This window comes from Mandrillus leucophaeus, unplaced genomic scaffold (assembly GCF_000951045.1).
Source record: "Mandrillus leucophaeus isolate KB7577 unplaced genomic scaffold, Mleu.le_1.0 Scaffold132, whole genome shotgun sequence".
Classification (NCBI taxonomy): Eukaryota; Metazoa; Chordata; class Mammalia; order Primates; family Cercopithecidae; genus Mandrillus; species Mandrillus leucophaeus.
In genome coordinates, this window is record NW_012101277.1 from 2,666,541 (window position 1) to 2,689,340 (window position 22,800).

Sequence of the window (22,800 nt, forward strand, 5' to 3'; positions counted from 1 at the left end):
CCCTTCAAAAAAATCAATGAATCCAGGAGCTAGTTTCTTGAAAAGATCAACAAAACAGATAGACCACTAGCCAGATTAATAAAGAAGAAAAGAGAGAAGAATCAAATAGACGCAATAAAAAAATGATAAAGGGGGATATCACCACTCATCAGAGAATACTATAAACACCTCTACGCAAATAAACTAGAAAATCTAGAAGAAATGGATACATTCTTGGACACATACACCCTCCCAAGACTAAACCAGGAAAAAGTTGAATCCCTGAATAGGTCCATAAAAAAGTATGAAATTGCTTTGGGAGGCCGAGGTGGGTGGATTATGAGGTCAGGAGATCGAGACCATCCTGGCTAACATGGTGAAACCCCATCTCTACTAAAAAATACAAAAAATTAGCTGGGTGTGGTGGCGGGCGCCTGTAGTCCCAGCTACTTGGGAGGCTGAGGCAGGAGAATGACGTGAACCCAGGAGGTGGAGCTTGCAGTGAGCCGAGCTCACACCACTGCACTCCAGCCTGGGCGACAGAGCGAGACTCTGTCTCAAAAACAACAACAACAACAACTAAAAAAACTCTGAAATTGAGGCAGTGATTGATTAGCCTATTGACCAAAAACAGCCCAGGACCAGATGGATTCAAAGCCAAATTCTACCAGAGGCACAAAGAAGAGCTGGTACCATTCCTTCTGAAACTATTTCAAACAATACAAAAGAGGGACTCCTCCCTAACTCATTTTTGAGGCCAGCATCATCCTGATACCAAAACCGGGCAGAGACACAACAAAAGAAGAAAATTTCAGGCCGATATCCCTGACGAACATCGATGCGAAAATCCTCAAGAAAATATCGGCAAACCAAATCCAGCACCACATCAAAAAGCTTATCCACCATGATCAAGTCGGCTTCATCCATGGGATGCAAGGCTGGTTCAACATACGCAAATCAATAAAAATAATCCATCACATAAACAGAACCAATGAAAAAACCACATGAATATCTCAATAGATGCAGACAAGGTCTTAGACAAAATTTAACACCCCTTCATGCTAAAACCTCTCAATAAACTAGGTATTGATGGAATGTATCTCAAAATAAGAGTTATTTATGACAATCCCACAGCCAATATAATACTGAATGGCAAAAACTGGAAGCATTCCTTTGAAAACTGGCACAAGACAGGATGCCCTCTCTCACCATTTCTATTCAACATAGTATTGGAAGTTCTGGCCAGGGCAATCAGGAAAGAGAAAGAAATAAAGAGTATTCAAATAGGAAAAGAGGAAGTCAAATTGTCTGTTTACAGATGACATGATTGTATATTTAGAAAACCCCATCGTCTCAGCCCTAAATCTCCTTAAGCTGATAAGCAACTTCAGTAAAGTCTCAGGATACAAAATCAATGTGCAAAAATCACAAGCATTCCTATATACCAATAACAGACAAACAGCCAAATGATGAGTGAACTTCCATTCACAATTGCTACTAAGGTAATAAAATACCTAGGAATACAACTTACAAGGGATGCGAAGGACATCTTCAAGGAGAACTACAAACCACTGCTCAGGGAAATAAGAGAGGACACAAACAAATGGAAAAATATTCCACGTTCATGGATAGGAAGAATCAGTATCATGAAAATGGCCATACTGCCCAAAGTGATTGATAGATTCAATGCTATCCCCATCAAGCTTCCACTGACTTTCTTCACAGAATTGGAAAAAACTACTTTAAACTTCATATGGAACCAGAAAAGAGTCCGCATAGCCAAGACAATCCTGAGCAAAAAGAACAAAGCTGGAGGCATCACGTTACCTGACTTGAAACTATACTACAAGATTACAGTAGCCAAAACAGCATGGTACTGGTACCAAAACAGATATATAGACCAATGGAACAGAACAGAGGCATCAGAAATAGCACCACACATTTGCAACAATCTGATTTTTTACAAACCTGACACAAACAAGCAACGGGGAAAGGATTCCCTATTTAATAAATATTGTTGGGAAAACTGGCTAGCCATATGCAGAAAACAGAAACTGGACCCCTTCCTAATACCTTATAAAAAAATTAACTCAAGATGGATTAAAGACTTAAAAGTAAGATCTAAAACCATAAAAATCCTAGAAGAAAACCTAGGCAATATCATTCAGGACACAGGCATGGGCAAAGACTTCATGTCTAAAACACCAAAAGCAATGGCAACAAAGTCAAAACTGACAAATGGGATCTAATTAAACTAAAAGGCTTCTGCACAGGAAAAGAAACTATCAGCATGAACAGGCAACCTACAGAATGGGAGAAAATTTTTGCAATCTATCCATCTGACAAAGGGCTAGTATCCAGAATCTACAAAGAACTTAAATTTACAAGAAAAAAACAACCCCATCAAAAAGTGGGTGAAGGATATGAACAGACACTTCTCAAAAGAAGACATTTATGCAGCCAACAAACATATGAAAAAAAGCTCTTCATTACTGGTCATTAGAGAAATGCAAATCAAAATCACAATGAGATACCATCTCATACCAGTTAGAATGGCGATCATTAAAACATCAGGAAACAACAGATGCTGGAGAGGATGTGGAGAAATAGGAATGCTTTTACACTACTGGTGGAGGTGTAAATTAGTTCAACCATTGTGGAAGACAGTGTGGTGATTCCTCAAGGATACAGAACTAGAAACACCACTTGACCCAGCAATCCCATTACTGGGTATATACCCAAAGGATTAAAAATCATTCTACTAAAAAGACACATGTACACATATGTTTATTGCGGCACTTTTCACAATAGCAAAGTCTTGGAACCAACACAGATGTCCATCAATGACAGACTGCATAAAAAAAAGTGGCACACATACACCATGGAATACTATGCAGCCATAAAAAAGGATGAGTGCATGTCCTTTGCAGAGACACGGATGAAGCTGGAAACCATCATTCTCAGCAAACTATCACAAGAACAGAAAACAACACACCGAGTGTTCTCACTCATGAGTGGGAGCTGAACAATGAGAACACATGGACACAGGGAGGGGAACATCACACACTGGGGCTTGTTGTGGGGTGGGGGGATAGGGGAGGGATAGCATTAGGAGAAATACCTCATGAAGGTGACGGGTTGATGAGTACAGCAAACCACCTTGGCACATGTATACCTACGTAACAAAACTGCATGTTGTGCACATGTACCCCAGAACTTAAAGTACAATAATATAATAAAAAAGAAAAATTAAAAAAAATAACTAATTCCATTCACTAAAAAAAATAAATAAAAACAAGAAAACAAGTTTGGTTGCTTTTTATTAATAACTCCTTTGCCCCTTTCTCTTTCCAACTCTAGATGAATCTAGGCATCTGTTTTATGCACCATGTAACTGAACATTGTTGGAAAAAATTTCAAGTGAATGTATTTATACCATTCTAAATTGATGATTTCCAATATCAAATGAGACCTCAACACTGCTGAGCAATCTTCTTACCCTTTCATTCTTAGCTAATGATCTAGTCTTGTATTTTGGGGATAATGGAAGCCATCAAAAAATCTAGACATTGCTTGCATCCGTAATCCCTTTCTTTCCTCCTATTACAAAGGAAGTCTCATTCCTCCATTCAAATGTATTGTAGGGCTTAGTTCTCGGATGTCTTTTTCATAGATGCCCTCATTTAGACACAACCATTTCCATGATTTTAAATACCATCTACAACAGGCAGATTTTTATTTCCAGCCTAGGCCTCTGATCTATATTCCATAGTAGAATATCCAACTGTCTATGATCTATCTGCTTTGATGTTTCATAAACTGAACATGCCTAAAATTAACTCATAATCTCCTCCCCACCCCAAATTTACTTCTTCTACTATGTTCTTCTTCCTACTACTCTGGAATTTCATTAAATGGTTACATCTATCATTATGATATATAAGCCAAAAACTAGAGAGACACTTGTGATTCCCTTCACCTTTCATTAATCTGAGTGCCTTCTACATGCCAGACACTATTCCAGGCAATGGGCTACAACAGGGACTAAAACAAAATTCTCCTGGGAGGGAGAGAGGGAGAGAGTACGGGGTGGGGACGTGGGGAGAGGGTATCTATGTTGGGAGTAGGGGAAGATACACAGACAAGCAAAAAGCCCTGATAGATATAAAGCATGCCAGATGGTTATGAGTACTGTGTGGAATGTTGGGACAGTCACCATTTTTTACAGGGTGACTGAGGAAGGACCTGATAGATAATAGAGACCTAATGGAAGTGAGAAAGCAAGAATATAAATATTTAAGAATATTACAAGTATAGGAAACTGCAAGTTCAGAGACCCTAAGGCAGGCACGCTCTTGGCATGTGTGAGGGTGAGGATGGAACAAGGTAAGCATGGAGGTAAGTGATAGGAAATAAGCTAGCATGGGGCTAGATCCTACAGGGCTTTGTACTTTGTTTTAAGGACTTTGGCTTTCATTGAGTGAAATGGGAAGGAATTTTGTGTTATTGCCTAAGTAACAGAAAATGCCTTAGGTTTGAAACAAATTGCTGGCTGTTCTTTTAAGAACAGATTGAGGAGGGTAAGGATAGAAGCAAAGAAACCAGCTAGCAGGCAAATGGAATAAACCAGATAAGAAGATGGTAGCCTGAAACCTGTAGTGCCTTTGTAACACATTAAAATCTAAAGTCTCCCTATATGATCTGGCTTTTGCCTACTCTTTCAAACTCATTTTGTCTCACTCCTCTTCATACATTATTCCACAAACTACTCCTCTGGTTCCTCAAACCTGCCCTTCTTAGCGACTTTGCACATGTTTTTGGTCCTTCTAACTTCACCTGCCAAACTCATACATATTCTTTGGTCAAAGCTCATGTTACTTTTGGTAAATATGACACCCAGCTTAAATCAGGTGCTCTCCAAGCTCCCGTTAGCACTCTACTTTCTCTTTCATCATACTTATCACAATTCATGATTGATTTAATATTTATCTCCCTCATTAGACTGTAAACTCCAGGGAAAATAACTGTTTTGTTCATCATGGCATAATTAGTGATTATGAGAGTGAAAGTCACCTAACAGACCTTCAATAAATATTTGCTGAATAAATGACTTCATAAGTCATTCATTACTTATGAATTACTTGAAAAAAATTACCTAGCTTGATAATCTACAATATTCTTAAAATAATGTCCTGAATAACTTCTGGCTTTCGAAAATCAACTTTATCACTGAAGGATGAAAAATATTCACCAGTGATACTTAGAAGAATAAAAGCAATTCCAAAAGGAGTACTTGAATAGTTTTTAACATTCTAAACATCAAATGAATTAAGTGTGTATATAACCTCCTAGGGAAACTGTTTTAAAAGGCACAACATTAATGCTACTTAATGAGAGCATCTTGTATTATGGGGGACAATCATTTGAACTAAACATAAAAACATTTTTAACAATTGTACAACATGTGAATATACTTAATGTCACTATACACTTAAAATGGTTAAAATGGTAAATTCTGTTATATTTTACCACAAAAAACAAAAGCATTTCTTATAGGTTGATTGGTATAATTTCAAAAAAATACATTATCTCAAAATGTACTGAATAACAACCCAGTTTTAACTCGTAATAACTTGTCTTAGTGACTGGAAATCAAACTTTCCTTGCTTCAATTTCCTCATTAGTGAAATAGAGATACTTATGCCCACAGACTTCTGTGAAGAGAAAATTAAGTGAAAAACAATAAAAAAAACCCCTGCATTATGCAAAGGGTACTGCTATTAACAGAGGCTGCAGGTTCAATACGGGGCTGTTAATGTTTTAATACGGGTTTATATGAGAACTAGTAACTGATTTAGATATTACTATTAATCGAACAATGGTTTAAGTAACCAACTCACTGACCCTCTTCCTGCCCAGATAGTTTATAAATCATTGTAAAGAAGTAAATGGCAATCTTTTAGAAAACACTTTGACATCAAAAACATAAGCTGCTTGATTTTAAGTAAGAAAAGTAAACCTAAAATAAGTTTTTCTTTCCTTTTATTTTCTTGGAGGGAGGGAGCAAATCCGTAGTTCCCCTTACAGATTACAGATGGACATTTCTTATGTTTTGCTTTTAATTACAAACAGATTCCTTGAAATAATTATAAAAATTGATACGATACTTCAGCCTAATTATATAATAACTTCTCTTATAAGATGTAGTCACTACAATACTATCTAGTAAGTATATTATTAAATTGGTGTTGAACTTTCCTAGCCAGGATAGTGTAAAACCATTCTGTATTTTAGAATTAGATGTAGTAATTTATAACTCTTTAAAAGAACCTCTCTATTTCTCTAAGATCTCTATTAGGTCATTTTCCTGTTATAGAATTAGGGACAGATAAAACACATAAAAACCTAGATTAATTCAGACAGAGGCATTAATCTTAGGGAACTTTGTTTATTAACTGAGAATAATGTGAACAGTGACAAATCAAATCTCATGTCAACATCTGAGATTAAGAAAGGCATGTTTTCATAACAAATCATTATTAGCCAAGTTACACAAGTGCAAGGCATTCTTTTAGAGATGCCATTTCTCCCCTAGTTGTGAACACTAAATTTTTATAGAACTATCCCATATATACTTTTTCTTAAAATAATCTGAGAACATAGGTTCTTCTTTTCCCACCTCTGTTCTCTTTCAAAAAGGAAGGGGTATTCTAGTCCAAAGGGAAAAGTAAAAACGTTGTTATCTATGTTGAGAAAAACAAATGGTTCTAATGCAGGTAAGGTTGTTTCCTTTTTTTTTTTTTTTTTTGTCTTTTATAAAAATGGAAAGATAACCTGACTGAGTTGTCATTTGATAGAGGATTGAACATATTTTTGATGACAATGTGTCAAGTAATTTCTGGCACATAACATGAAAGCAACTCACATAATTGAGTTTAATATCCTGGATTGGGATGAAAACCTGACCTAGAAAGTAGTATTTTTAAATTTTTCATCGGCCACATTCTCAGTTTATCAGAACAAATACAAGATCCTAAACTATTTTTTAAAAAGTGTTTTGTGTCTCAGAAGTGAGGTTTTTCCCTTTACAATGAAAACTATATTCATTTAAATATAAGGTTGGTAATTTAAATAAAATTAGAAGGTTTTGCGTTAAACTGGACTTCTGAGAAACTGAGTTCCAATAAATGCAAAAACAAAGTCTCAAGAGCAGGCTAGTTGAAGTAATGTAACACAGAAATAACAGCTTCAGAAATAACTTTTTCTCTGTTTTACAATGTAATGAAGATCTATCTAGTTTCTTAAAAGTGTTACTTCTGTGTAGTATTACTTATTCTCTTAAATTAAATCTTTAAAAAAGTTTAAACTTTCAACATTCTTCTAAATTTTTGAAATTATGTTTTTTTCTAAACAACAGATCATAGGGAAAAAAAAGCTGACCTTAAAAATGCTTGAAATCCCAACTTATTTTATATTTTATGACAGGAATAATGAATGTCTTTGATTAGTGTCACTTTTTTCAAGGACTTCCTAGAATCTATTTAAGGAGCTCTATTATGTCCAAGTAAAGATTTTGAAAACAACCATCTTATGCCATGCTGCTTTCCAATGGAGAAGACCACATTACTCCCCTGCTTCAAATCCATCTGAAGAGGTGTTTCATTCAGGAAACTAACCATGAGCCTCCTAGGTAGGCCTTGACAATGAAAAAGACAAGGGTTGAAGTGCTCTTGAATCTACTGAACTAATGCTAATTAAAATTATCACCAATAATGCAAAATTTAAAAACTGGGCACTCTCTAGATGGAGTAACAGATTTAGGGCACTAGAAAATTATCTTATTATATTATTTGAACCAATGGGACACGGTGGTATATGCCTACAATCATAACTACTCAGGAGGCAGGGGCTAGGGGTAACCAAACTCAAGAATTCTGAATTTCCAAGTGCCCTACAAATAGAATATTCATAAACAATTCTATGTTATTATATCCCTTCCTCATCAGCTTGCCTAGGAAGAGTTAAATTAGTATAGTTCAGAAATCAAAGAGATGATAAATACCTACTGCAATAACACTACATGAAAAATAAAAGTACACTCAATTATTTCTTTTTAGTCCACTACGGTCCATGTGGAAAAAGACTCAAGAAAAAAGAACAGACACAACGGTTATGGAGGACAGAATCTTTCCAGAGTCATTCTGCTTAACTTCTTGAATTTTAAAAAAAGATGAGATAATTTCTACATAATACCTATACAGTGTTTATGATGTGCCAGTCAGTATGCTACGAGTTAAAATCATCAACTCACATAACCCTTACAAAACTACTAAGATAGGGTACTATTATTTTCTTGTCAGACAATGAGAAAAATGAATTGTGGAATTAACTTGCTTAGGGAAATACAGTTATTATAAGAAGCAGGAAAGCCATGTTTTTAATCCAAGTGGTGTAGCTCCACAAACTGTGATCTTAACCTGCATTATTAGTTTTTTACGTGTTTCTTTTTTTTTTCCAAGCCAGACTTTGGCTTTCAAACTATTCCTCAGAGTCCTGGGATTCCATGAGAAAGCTTCTGGGGCCATTGTGGAAAGTAAAGGAAAGCAGATGGGGTTCTGGGAACTTCACCCAACCAAAGCAATTTTACAGTATCTACTTAAATAATGGGGAAACAATTAAACTTTCCACAGTAACTTAAAAAAAAAAGATTTTGATGCTAAAATACAAAACGCTTGAAAATCACAATATCTAGGCTGTAATCTTCATAAGGTCAGGATATACAGTTGTCCTTGGTATCCACAGGGGACTGCTCACAGGAGCTCCCCTCTCCACCTTGGGGATACCAAAATCCATAGATGCTCAAGTTCTTGATATAAAATGGTGTTGTATTTGTATATAATCTACATATATCTTCATATATACTTTAATCATCTCTAGATTTGTTCTAATACTTAATAAAATGTAAATGCTATGTTAATTGTTATATTGCATTGTTTTAAAATTCACATTATTTTAAATTGTTATTTATTTATTTATTTTTTTGAGATGGAGTTTCACTCTTGTTACCCAGGCTGGAGTGTAATGGTGTGATCCTGGCTCACTGCCAACTCCGCCTCCCGGGTTCAAGCGGTTCTCCTGCCTTAGCCTCCCAAGTAGCTGGGATTACAGATGCCCGCCATCACGCCTGACAAATTTTTGTGTTTTTTAGTAGAGATGAGCTTTCGTCATGTTGGCCAGGCTGGTCTCAAACTTCTGACCGCAGGTGATCCACCTGCCTCGGCCTCCCAAAGTGTTGGGTTTACAGGCACGAGTCACCATGCCCAGACAAATTGTTGTATTGTTATTTTTTACTGTGCTATATGGCAGTACCATATTCACCAGAAAAGGTTAATACTCATTCATACCATTATATCAGACAATCTTGAGTACCAATATCACTAAATTAAATAATAACAGTAATAATGTTAAATCACACTCAGATTGGTGCTGCTTAGTTTTTAATCACTGGTGGTCAAAAGATTTCACTATCTCAAGGCTACTGATGGGCTAAGTATAACCCACTCTTACATTAAAAAAGTATACTTTTTACACTCTTTTTTTTTAACGTATGTCAATACTATACCACCTGATGTGGTGAAATGATCACTCAAATTTGGAGGATACTGAATTAATTTAAAAGGTTACATTAAAATTCAAATTGTCAGTAGAAATAATATTTGATATTTTCTAAAATTGATGAAAATTGTTTTCAATTTCAAAGAAGTTACAAGGAAACTTGAAAAAAGCATAATTGAAGAAATAGTATCTGACAAAACCTATAGAATCTATTCTATTAGTTATCTATTACCCTTTTTATTTTTGGATCTATGAAGTTACATGAATTTTTGTGAAATAGAGGAGTAAAGGCTACTGCCACCATTTTGTACTCTCTCTTACAGTGAATTTTCAGCTTGAGAGCTGACATCTTAATCAATTAAAAATCATGGAAGTTTTAAGAAAATAAAACTAAAGGCCTAGCTTTTCTAATTCCAGATGTGAACTAAAAGCTAAAAGCTGCACAAATAAAAACTCGTTTTTCTCTTCTCCAAATTGTTTGAAGAATTTTATTTTAGAGACAGTATAGTTTCCAACTAAATTAAGCAATAGTCATGAAATAATATCCACTGCTTAAAATATTCACTGCTAAAATTTTCATCAAAAAATTTTATGGCTATTATCATAAAATTACAAACCATCACACTCACGGCTATGTCTCACATGAAATGGAACATGTGATGGTAAATTATATTAGGAGGGTCTGCAATAGAGCTATCAATTTATTCTAATAAAATAGTTTTGAATAGAAGCAAAAATGAATAAAATGAAGACTATCATACCTTAAACATAACATGCAAGAAAGTTAAACGATGCCAAATCTAGCTCAACCTGGCTGGTTAAAGATTCAATTTTAATACCCATTTTTGAGAAATTGCAGTTAACCATATGTAGACAATACTAAACAGATGTATCAAAGGCACAAAAAACTAGGATGTAGTATTGCTTTAGAAGGAATTTAGTCTGAATGCTGGCCCAAGCCTCCCATCAATGATTAGCATCAACACAAACTCTTGTGCTCTCCTGACAGATTCAAATTTCGAATCTCTATGTTGTTAAAATATTTTATTAATATTTATGAAAAAGCACCAAGATTGGTTTTCCATACTAGGAAAATAAACTCTAGCTGATATCAAGCCTCTGGAACCAAAGTAATTTTGGCAGTTCAAGGATAAAGAGGTATATAAAAATTAATATAACTTGGTGATCTGGGAACAGGGTTTTCTGGTACTGGTATGACAACAATTTACATAAAACATGTTCCAGAGATGGTCCAACAGATAGATATTATAATTTGTCTGTCCCATTCCCATCTCTGAAAGCTAGGCACCCATGTACTTTACTTTGTTATTTAATAACTATTAGGATAATAATACATTTTGGTTTTCTTCCTCATCTAGAAAAATAAAAAATTGCCTCTATGTCTAACTAGTGCTAGAATTCTTGAAAAACTATTTTGAATAAAGTAACACTACATTATGAGCAGGATTACTCACTCCAAGAAGATTTAAAAGAAGAGTTTATTAATCTATATATTAACCTATCTGCTTAGGCAGATAGGCCACTTCCCAAGTGGTTCAACTCTAAAGCAAAATACCAGAAATCGATTATGCCTTCCCCACTCAATTTCTAAAAGGATGCGAACTCCTGGCCTATAGTGTATGACAGATTCTAATTTCCAAGAATATAAAAAGGCAATGGTTAATTTAGGAAACAGCTGTATGAATGACGACGTATAAAAAGATTCACTTAGAATACTGAATGGTGAAGAGTCATCCTTTTCTCAGATAGTGAGAAAGATGCCTAATAATGTCCTTATCAATCTACACCCTGCATTTAATCTCTATCTTTGGAGGCTGCATGCTGGGCATAGGAGATTCAACAAAAAAATACGAATAGAGAACAGAAAAGTTTAGATTTAAAACTAAAAATCCAGAATTCACAAAAGAGACTGACCAAAAAAAGGTTAAAATTCAAGAATCAAAAATGGTTTGCCATTATTCTGAGCTTTTATAAACACAGAAATTTTATCTGTAAAAGGGGAATGAAATAACCAGCCCTAAGTTTATACACAGTAACAGTAATATTAAAATATATATATATCTCATTACTTCAGAATCAATCAAAGACATAAATATTTAAACAGTTAAGTTGAAAGAGGATATAGACTAGAACAGAAAGAAAAGAAAAAGGGGGGAGGGGGAAGGGGAAAGGCAGTTATCTCTTATATCCCCAAATTAAAAGGCCTTTAAGGAAAAGTGATTTGTTAAAATATGTATATAAAAAGAAGTTCCCAAGATTTTCCTTTTTAAAATTTTAATTTCCCATTAAGACAAAAAAAGAAAAAAAAAAAAAAGGCAATAGACTTCTACTGAATAATGGAGGGAACTCACTAGCTTTCTTGCTTTTTTTTCCCCCTTCTTAGACAGCTTAAGTTTTCTGTTCGATATTATGTTTCTGCAAAGTGATATTTAATCTTGTACATTATGTTAATCAATCACATGTCACCTAATTGAGAAACATATGTTCTACTACCAGTAGTAGAATGAATGAGTCAAATATGTATGCTTAAATCTTCCATGAAAAATAAACTTTCAAAACATATACCCATGTTCTGGCATGAAAAACCAACTCTATCTTCTTGTATTACAGATTTCCATGAAACATGAGTTTCACTTTGTTTACAAAGACCTACCTGAATAGCTGAGTTCATGAAACACGTATTTCCCAAGTTACTTAGGCCACAGAGGCCTGGCTGTTCATTGTTTCTTCCAGGTTCTGAATAATCATAGTTCTTATAAGCCGTATATGATGGGAGACAGTAATTTGAGTTTTTCACACTGGAAGAAAAAAATATTTTCATAATGTAGCCAATTATATTACAACATATTTATAATAAAGAGTACTTTAGGCCTATTTATGAGATATATGGTTGGATCATTAAATTTCTTTTATAAAGTACTCAACTCAGATACTTTTAAAGACTCGAACCTCAAACAAAATAACTCACCCTGAGTTAAGATACTCCTTATCCAATCAACAAAATAACTCAAATACCACACCAACCAATACAAATCACGATTATATCTTTCTACCTTTGATTAACTGGAGCAGCTTTACAGCTTGCTCCATTCCCCATTGCTCCATCAAATTTAAAACATTCAGATTTTAAACACCAACTGCAGCAACAAATCATCTCCTTTATGACCCTTTTGCATTCTGTTATTGTAATAAGAGTAACAACGGTAGAAACAGTAAGAGTTATGCTTTAAAAAGTTACAGGTAAGAGCAGAGAGTTCCAAGGCCACTGTGACCTCACTGTTATGATGCACTGATGATTCCATTTATAGTTTCTATGCTAGACCAGCAAAAACTAGTATTCAAATGCAGAAAAAAGCCTGGGTGAACAGGAATGCAAAAATGATTCTAAGCAAGTATATCCCAGTATTATTTGCCTTTTCTTTCTTCTGGTTTCTCAGATTAATGTAGTTTATTTAATTAGATAAATATAACCTCAAGATAATTTAAATGTAAATATTAAAAACTCTATAATATTCTAAAAGTTACAAAATCAGGATAATTTTTAGAAAGAAGAAAATGTTAAACGATCCCTCTTCCTTCTGCATATAATAAAAAATAATTTTGTGAAAAAGAATGGATTCTTATTTTTTAATAGGTTATTCTATAAAATATGTATGATGAATACTTTGGATATAATCCAAAAGCAAGCTTTCAATCTTTTTTTATTCATTAGAAAGAACCTGAATGAGATCTTTGCTAAAAGCAAATGACACTATAAATAAAACAGCTTTATAAATGAACATGATAAATCGGTATCTCTAGCAATTCACAACTGGCTATAATTTATTCCTGGTATTACTTTTTTAAAGTAGTTTTTTCTTACAATTTCAAATACTTCACTTTATTATTTCATATATTACACTCTCACTTTGTCATTATAAGAGTTTATGTGAACTATACTACTACCTGTTCTAACAAAGTCTTTAGTAAAAACACACACACACACACACACACACACACACACACACACACCCCAGACAGGTAAAACACACAAAACCAAACCAACCTCAAATTACACATACAATGTTAGCCTACTAATGTTTTTGTATTTTTTTAAAAAAACACTCCCTTCTCCTGGAAACAAAAAAGGTCAACTCCTCAACTCTGAAAAAACAATCCACCCTGAGATAAAAACAGCAGGCATCAAAGAAATATAACATTGATCAATTCAAATTCAGAATTGCTAGACTTACAGATATTTACTTGTCTTAAACTGAAACAAAACACAAAAAATATAACTCACGCATCTTTTCTTGGCAAATCATTACCCTATGATTCACTTTTTATTTTATATTCCTAGTAACTAATAAAGTACAAAGTGCCTATCAGCAATTTTAAGTATTTTCGCTCATAATTGGATTATTGAATCTAACTTTGGGTACACACAACAAAAAGCTGAAGTACAAAAAAAAAAAAAAATCCTGTTTTTCTTTTATCAGTGTTAAATAGTGCTAAAAATGAAGATCTTCTGTATATTATTTTTAAAAATGCAAGGCTTGCATTTTCTACACATTCTACACATTACAGAGAAGAAAAAACTTCTGACTGTAAAATTACAGTAAAATTTAAGCAGCTAGAGCACACAGGAAAGTATGCACAAATGCATGCTCACGCCTATACACACACATGTGAAAAGACTAAAAGCACATTTACATGCTCATTCCATAAGTATATATTCAGATCTCTTGTCTCTCCCCACGTGTAACACAAAGAGATGCTGGAAGTTCTATTCTTCTTTGCAGCAACATGATGGAATTTGATGGGACAGAAATTCCTATTTACTGAGAAATGAATAAAAAACTTATTTGCAAAGCAGTTTTTTGGTTTTGTTTTTTAAGAAAATCTAAATCCCTAAATAATATCTACAACTTCGCTCAAAGATTGAGATAGTCTAGATGCTCAAAATGATAATGAAAATCAATGAATTTAAGATACTTCAATATTATCTTGATTGGTTACTTATAATCCACATGTTATGTGTGCTTTAAATGAAATATTAAAGTTTGTCATGGAAAATATCAAAACTAGTTTATGTAATTCAAAAAATTTATGAAAATCTGGGCTCTAGTATCTTTCATGACTATGTCTAGTAATTACTTCCTAAAGATCTTAAGCTAGTCATCATCTTTTAAGGCTATGCTACTTTGCAAAAATAAATTTACAGTAATTGTAATGGGAATTTTAATACTATGTTAGGTTAATTCTGTATTATATCCATCCTTCTTTAATAAAAACACACTAAAAATACACTTTTTTTTGGTAAAATTGAAGCTTACCTTTCTATAAAAAATTTCAGATTGACTTTTAAGCTAGTACCGACACCTGACTTTATAAATACATAATTTAATCCTCATAACTATAATTATGCCCATTGTGCAGTTAATGAAATGATGCTTTTAGCTAACAAATTTATCAAGAGCCAGATGGTTAGCTCTGGTAGTTTCCAAAATTCACAGTTCCTGTTCATGGCTCAATCTCATACAGGGAATCATTTTCATTTCAAATAAAAAAGATATAAATAAATAAACAGAAAAATAGAAATGTGCTCTGCATTTGGAAAGTCAAATTAAGACAATAAACACATTAACAATATTTTTTTAAAGGCAGTGTTAGTAATATATCAAAGCAAATAAAGCAGGGCAGAAAAATACAGGTTATAGAACTATTACCAGAAAGACAATCTGACAGATATTTAAAAATGCACTTAAATTATAACTGAGGCAAAACCAAATACACATGGGACTAACAAGTAAAATTATGACACAAGGTAAACAAACTGTATTATAGTAATGGATTTTTCATAATACAGGTTTTAATAAAAACTTACTAAACTTAAATGGAATAATTCCAAGTATACTTTATTACTTGGAATTATTTTATAACAATATTCTTATTTCTGGAAATAAAAATTTTATATCTTAGAAATGTACCAGTGTAGGGTTAAATCTTGAATTTATAAATAAATTTCATATAAGTTTGTGGACAACTATTGATTTTAATATATTATTTATACTCGTAGACTATTTCCACATACATGAGGTTTCAAAAACATAATGCAAAAAGGTCATTACTATTTCACCTACTTTTAAAGAAACTATGCTATTTCTATCTGAAGTCTTTCCAGAAGCTGAATGGAAATTCAAGAAGTAAATTGTATGTAAAACAGTTGTTTAAATATGGAATTCAAGTTTTTTAAGGTTAAAAAACAAAACTTTCCATTTTACAAATGCTTAAGTTCTGTTCCTTACTAAGAAAGAAAATCCATACATAAAAATGTACTTTCAAGCTCAAAATGGTCACAGCTTCATGGTACCTCAGTGACCATTTGCTATTAAAATTCCATAATATGACAAGGCTATTTCAGTGTTTGAATTAAAAAAATATAAATAGCTAAAAATATAATGTAGTCATATGATAGAATCATTGAAACTTAAGACTCTAATTTCTCTCAATAGTTTCTGCAGTCAGAGGTTTTTAGATTAGCTTATACTGTCAAGTACTTACTAAGGATGCAAACAGAACAAAACCAGAAACATACCAGACCACACATACCAATATGGTAATACTGGTCAAAATACAGTTTACATTCAATATAGTCTATATACAATGTTAAAAATATGTCCAAAGAATGACTGTAAATACCTGTAAATAAATTCTTTTATAGTAAATATGAGAGCTATCTGCAATGAGTAAATCATAAGTAATATTTTATCTAGCATGAAGTTTACTTAAAGCTCTCATTTACGTAATACAAACCAAATTACGAGGGGTTATTTTCACTCTTTTTTTTTGGCTTGTGCACATACATTTTTAAATAGAAGAGAAGACACTGCAGTGTAATTTTGAATATTCAGTGTCTTCAGTATTTTAGTATTACACTATGATGTAATATTATTACATACAGTGCACATATCTTTTTATGAATTACTGAAATAAGAATGTGAACGTTTTAAATGTTATTGATTCATACTACTAAACTATTTTGCTAGAAAAAATTATTCTAATACTCCAAGCACTCAATCATTATAAAAATATATGTTATTGTTTAATTTTTCCCAATGTGACTGAGGTAAGGGAAAGCAAATGGAGTTTTTCATGGTTTTAATCTCTAATCAGTAGTGAATGTGAAAATTTAAAATATTTATCCCAGCTGGGTGAGGTGGCTCATGCCTGCAATCTCAGCACTTGGGAGGCTGAGGCAGGAGGATTTCTTGAGCCCAGCAGTTCGAAACCAGCATGAGCAACATAGTGGAATGTCTCTATGAAAATAAAAATAAAAAAATTAGTGGGGAGTAGTGGCGTGTGCCATAATCCAAGCTACTCAAGAGGCTAAGGTGGGAGGATCACTTGAGCCTGGGAGGTCAAGGGTGCAGGGAGCTGTGATTGTGACACTGCACTTTAACCTGGGTGACAGAGTGAGACCCTACCTCAAAAAAAAAAGTTTATTCCTTATTTAATTCCTTTACTTTTACTGCCCAATGTTTCTAAGACTCTTAGAAAATTTCTAATTTTTATGAGCTTGATATATTTAGAATATAAATCCTTTATCATTTGTAACAAGTACTTTTTTCCATTTATTTGTCCTTTTTTAATATGCTTGGATTTAAAATTTCAGAGAGAAATTCTCAGACATGAGCCAATTTTCTCAACAATATTTCCTGGATAATCTGCCCATTCCGATTACTCTACAATGTCTCCTGATCACATTAAATTCTTTTTATAGAAAGATTTGTTTCTGAGCTAGATTCCATTGATATGGAGGTGTATTTTTGGGTCAGTACTATGTTGTTTGAATTTTTGTTATCTTTGTAATACATTGTGATATTTAGTTTAAGACTAATCCTTATTATTCTTTTCCAAAATTATTTTAGCTCTGTCATCTACTTATAATCCAGATGTACGTTAGAATCATTTTTGTCATCCTCCCCCAAAAGATAAATTTTGAGGGAAAATTAATTAAACATATAAATGTAATTATTGGTGTCTTAAAGATTATTTCACAAATAGCTTTAGTCTTTTAGAATTTACTCACTGAGATAATCAGATGCCATTTAGAAACTGCAAAAATATCTAAATACTAATACTTTACAATTAGTATAAGTATATACTAACATATAATTAAGTATTAGATATCTAATACTAATATTTTAGGGCAAATATCTAAATACTTTCACTCTAATCCATAAATAGCACTATACATACCAAAATAAATAAATAAAAGGAGGATAATCATCTCTAGATCAATATTATTCCCATAATTTGGGCTAATTACAAATAATAAAGGTTTTCTTTCAACCTTTTTCAACAAAAAAAAATCAATGTTCCAGGTAATACACTCAGAGTCAATACAAGATAATACACTCAGAGTGAAGCCCATGTAACCTTGACTTTCAATCGTTTTTCTTATAGCAATATAACACACACTTCAACAAAATTTTTATAAATTCCATGATTCTAAATTTTATTTGGCAAGGGGTAAGGTAATTGTTTTTCTGAACTTCTCAAGAAAAAGCGATTGCCTTTTTCATAAACAAAAATTTATATGTGCTTTCCACTTGAGAATCACTGATATATACTTTTTAAAAATACTTTACTATATGTGATTACATATCTAGTTCTAAAATGACATCTGAATTTAAATTCTTCCTAAAAAATTGTGTTCTAACAAACTTCTAAATATATTTTAAGGATTAGTATTTAGTATATAAAATTCTTTAAGTGTTTTACTTCTTTCAATGTATGTATTAAATCAAGAAGTAATTTAATTGCTTTCTTTTTTGTTAAGTTACTCCTGGAAGAACTAACCAGTGATTTAAAAGAAAATCAATTTTAATGCATTAAGACTTTTATCCTAAAATTTAGATACAAAAGATTTTTGCAACCATAATAGGGTGATCAATTAAACAAAGAGTTTTTAAGATTCAGTGCTTACTTTCTGTTGTTCATGTTGTTATAATTATTTGATAGAGATGAAGGAGAGATCTTTGGTAAAGTTGAAAAATTGGATGCACCTGGGGACCTTTAAAAATATGAAAATGTTAAATTAGATAAAAAAATGAAGAATTTTTAAATTATGAAATAAAAGAACTAACAGATGACAATGTTTGTAGTAAATGAATGCTGAAAAGTAGATTTATGAGCAAAATCACTATTATCCTTTGGTTTTCAATTTTGAATGTATTTTTCCTTATAAAAACATAAAAGTACAAAAGGGAACTATTTTCAAATAAAATTTATCAAATTAAATATGCAACTTGCTATTATTCCTATAAATCTACTAACTACATATACCCATTTCCGAGTTTAGGTAACCATTTTTGACATTTTACGATCAATTTCCATTAGCCAATGGAATTATTCTACTGTTTCTCACTGGTACACCATGGCATTCTAATTATGCACAACATTGACACAGAGATCAGAGAACATTACCAATTTTTAAAAATTAAGGCAATGGGGACAAAATAGATAAAATAATTCCAAGCATAATCCCAATATGCTATATTTGGCCAAAGGGAAAAGGCATAAATCTGACTATAGTATACATACCTTATTAATTCAGAACCTTTTTGAAGAAACTGCAATTACTATTGGTTTTTAATCAACTTAAACCATTAAAGGCATGACTTATAATCAACAAATCTATAATACGCCAATAATCTAAGTACTTAAAGGTCACTAAAAGTTTTACTTTCTCTTGTAATTTTGTAAACATATTATTTTAATTTACTAGGCAACAGCTAGGCAAGAGGCTATAAAAAGCTAGGTTTCAGTCCAGTGACTCAGTCATTGTAAATTCGAAATTAGTGAGGCCCCAAATGATTCACTTTTAAATATTATGCTAATGAACAATGAAATGGTCAATAAGCAGAAAAGCATAATCTAGAAAATTTGCTTTTAAGTGATTTGGATTTATCTAAATAAATATATTTACAATGCATTATGCAGAACAAATGGTGGGCAATAAAATTTTTTAGATATAAAAAATTTACATTTTCAATTTCACTTTTATTACTTTTTTTAGAGACAGGGTTTTGCTCTGTTGCCCAGCCTGGGGTGCAGTGACACAATCACAGCTCACATAGCCTTGACCTCCCAGGCTCAAGAGCTTCTCCATCTCAGCCTACTGAGAAACTGGAACTATAGGCGTGTGCCACATACCAGCTAATTTAAAAACAATTTTTTTTTGCCGAGACAGAGATTTCACCATGTTGCCCAGGCTAGTCTCAAACTCCTGGCCTCAAGTGATCCTCCTGCCTCAGCCTCCCAAAGCACTGGGACTACAGGTGTGATTATAGGCTGCACCAGGCCTACTTTAACTTTTTAAGTTTTATACATTATAAAATCTTAGAAAAACATGTTTTCTTTTGAACGAGGTTCTTTTAGCTGATAAATGCTATATATTACTGGATCCTGTTACGTGGGATTTCTAGTTAGGTACCTTTCTGATGGAAGTCCCTTTAACAAGATTTTATTTTACTGTACTGAACTCAAAAACAAAATACAATCAACCAAGTATTATAAAACAATGTATAGAACACATTTAAAAAATAATTTTAATGATCCTAATATTCCCAGATAGTAGTTTTAAAATATTAATAAAAAACTTAAATATCCTGGCATTTCTGCCTCCACATTAAGAATTCTAAATTAGGAAAAAAAGGTCTAAATTGATTAGAGACTGAGTTATAATAAATTAAGGAGGTTAATTTTTTAAAATATAATTCATTACAACTTTTCAAAAACATATGTAAATCGAAAGTTACCCTGAATCTTATAGTAAAAATTATGGAAATAAAGATCCATTGCTTCATCCAATAAAGTGGCTGAGACATATATATGTTATATATAATATATATACACACTGTATACACTTCATGTATATACACACACACACACACACATACTTTTTTCTTTTTCTTTTCATCTATGGCCTTTTTTTATTATTCATTAGCAACTCTAAGAACTATATTAGAAGGAAAAGAAAATGAAATACCATGGAATTAATCTGTATTTTCAATTTTTATGGAGTTCATTCAAACACTCAAACATTTACTAAATGATTACTGTATGCCTCATCCTTGATAAGTACTGGGAATACAAAGAAAGACACAGTTCCTGACCTCAAACAGCTCACGATCTAACAGGAAAAAATGACATATAAGCAAAATGACTATAATACAATAATACAATATAAGTACGACAACAAATTCTAATGTAGAATTTTGTGGGTAGTGACATGAGGTGATTTAAAAATGACGTACAATTAGAGGGATAGGTGGGAAGTAAAAGAGTATTACAGGCAGGAAGAATAGCATGTAGAAATCATGTAGAAACTATGAATGTGTTCAGGGAATTACCAGTAAATTCAGCTTTGCTTAAAGACTAGGAAGTACTGACAGGAACAGAGGTTACTAAGGTAGGTATGACAATAAAAGGTCTCTTATGTTCTATGAAGAAATCTGGATTTTATCCAATCGTGCTGGAGCATGTGGAAAGACTTTAATAGGGTATCAACAAAATCAGATTTGTAATCTAGGAACTTTTAAGGAAGAGAAAAAGACTGAAGATTGGGAGACCAGTTAAGGAACTATAAAAACAAAGGTAAGAATTAATAAGGGGTGGAGTTAAGAGGGCAAGGGCAGCGTATCTTGGATGTTTAGGAAGCAGTTCTTGAACTATAGTCCATGGATCCTGGGGGTTGTCAAGACCCTTTTTAAGGTGTCCATTGGTGAGGTCAAAACTATTTTCATAATAAATATCAAAGTGTCATTTAAATGTTATTTGACCTCTTTCACTGAGTGGATATTGGCACTGCTAGTGCAAAAGCAATGGTGGATAAAACTGCTGAAACCTTAGCATGAATCAAAGGAGTAGCACTAATCTATATTTCACCACACCACAGTAAAAAAGTTTCACTTGAGAATATCCACATTGAAAAAAAAATTACTGATTTTATCAAATCTTAACCCTTACTTACACTTCTTTTTGATATTATCTGACAAACTGGGAAGTTTGCATAAAGCGTATCTGCTACAAACTGAAGTATCATGGCTGTCATTCTGAGGAAAAGCTTGTGTAGTTATTTGAACTGCATGAACCACAAGTGGAACCAGTCATTGTTTTCAGGACACCACTCTTTTTTTATTCTACATTAGGAAATGACTGTGTGTGGTTACTTGGACTTGGCTATTGATATGGCTTGGTTCTGTGTCCCCACCCAAATCTCATCTTGTAGCTTTCATAATCCCCAGGTGTTGTGGGAAGGGCCTAGTAGGAAATGACTGAATCATGGGAGAGGGTGGGTCTTTTCCATGCTGTTCTTGTGATAGTGAATGAATCTCACGAGATTTGATGGTCTTAAAAATGGGAGTTTCTCTGCACAAGCTCTCTTTGCCTGCCACCATCCATGTAAGACATGACTTGCTCCTCCTTGCCTTCTGCCATGATTGTGAGGCTCCCCCACCCCAGACATGTGGAACTGTAAGTCCAATGAACCTCTTTCTTTTGTAAATTGTCCAGTCTCAGGTATGTCTTTATCAACAGCGTGAAAACAGACTAAAAGAGTAAATTGGTACCGGTAGAGTGCGGCGTTGTTGAAAGTTTTATACATTATAAAATCTTAGAAAAAAATGTTTTCTAAGGCAAATCCCTTCCACCTATGAGCCTGTAAAATCAAAAACAAGTTAGTTACTTCCTAGATACAAGGAGGATACAGGCATTGGGTCAACACAGCCACGTGTAAGCAACTTTGGAACTGGGTACCAAAGTTCCCAGAAAATGTGTAAGCAACTTTGGAACTGAGTAATAGGCAGACGTTGGAACAGTTTGGAGGACTCAGAAGAAGACAGGAAAATGTGGGAAAGTTTGGAACTTCCTGGAGACTTGGGAGGACTCAGGAGATAGGAAGATGTGGGAAAGTTTAAAACTTTCTAGAGACTTGTTGAATGGCTTTGACCAAAATGCTTGGTGTTATAGACAATAAAGTCCAGGCTGAGGTAGTCTTAGATGGAAATGAGGAACTTGTTGTGAACTGGAGCAAGGGTGACTCTTGTTATGTTTTAGCAAAGAGACTGGTGGCAGTTTGCCCTGGCCCTAGAGATTTGTGGAATTTTGAACTTAGGAGACATGATTTAGGGAATTTGG

General features: G+C 33.2%; 1 protein-coding gene across 2 annotated transcripts in view; it reads right to left on the reverse strand.

The window, feature by feature from the left end:
• Positions 1-22,800, reverse strand: part of USP15 (ubiquitin specific peptidase 15) — a 148,907-nt gene that overhangs the window by 39,097 nt on the left and 87,010 nt on the right. Inside the window, exons 7-8 of one of the 2 annotated variants that reach the window (XM_011972926.1) lie at positions 18,587-18,673; positions 12,269-12,413 (exon numbers count right to left, since the gene is read on the reverse strand). In XM_011972926.1, coding sequence (XP_011828316.1) covers positions 12,269-12,413; positions 18,587-18,673 — 232 coding nt within the window. The remainder of the gene's footprint in view (positions 1-12,268; positions 12,414-18,586; positions 18,674-22,800) is intronic. The other variant, XM_011972927.1, reaches the window with a different exon arrangement.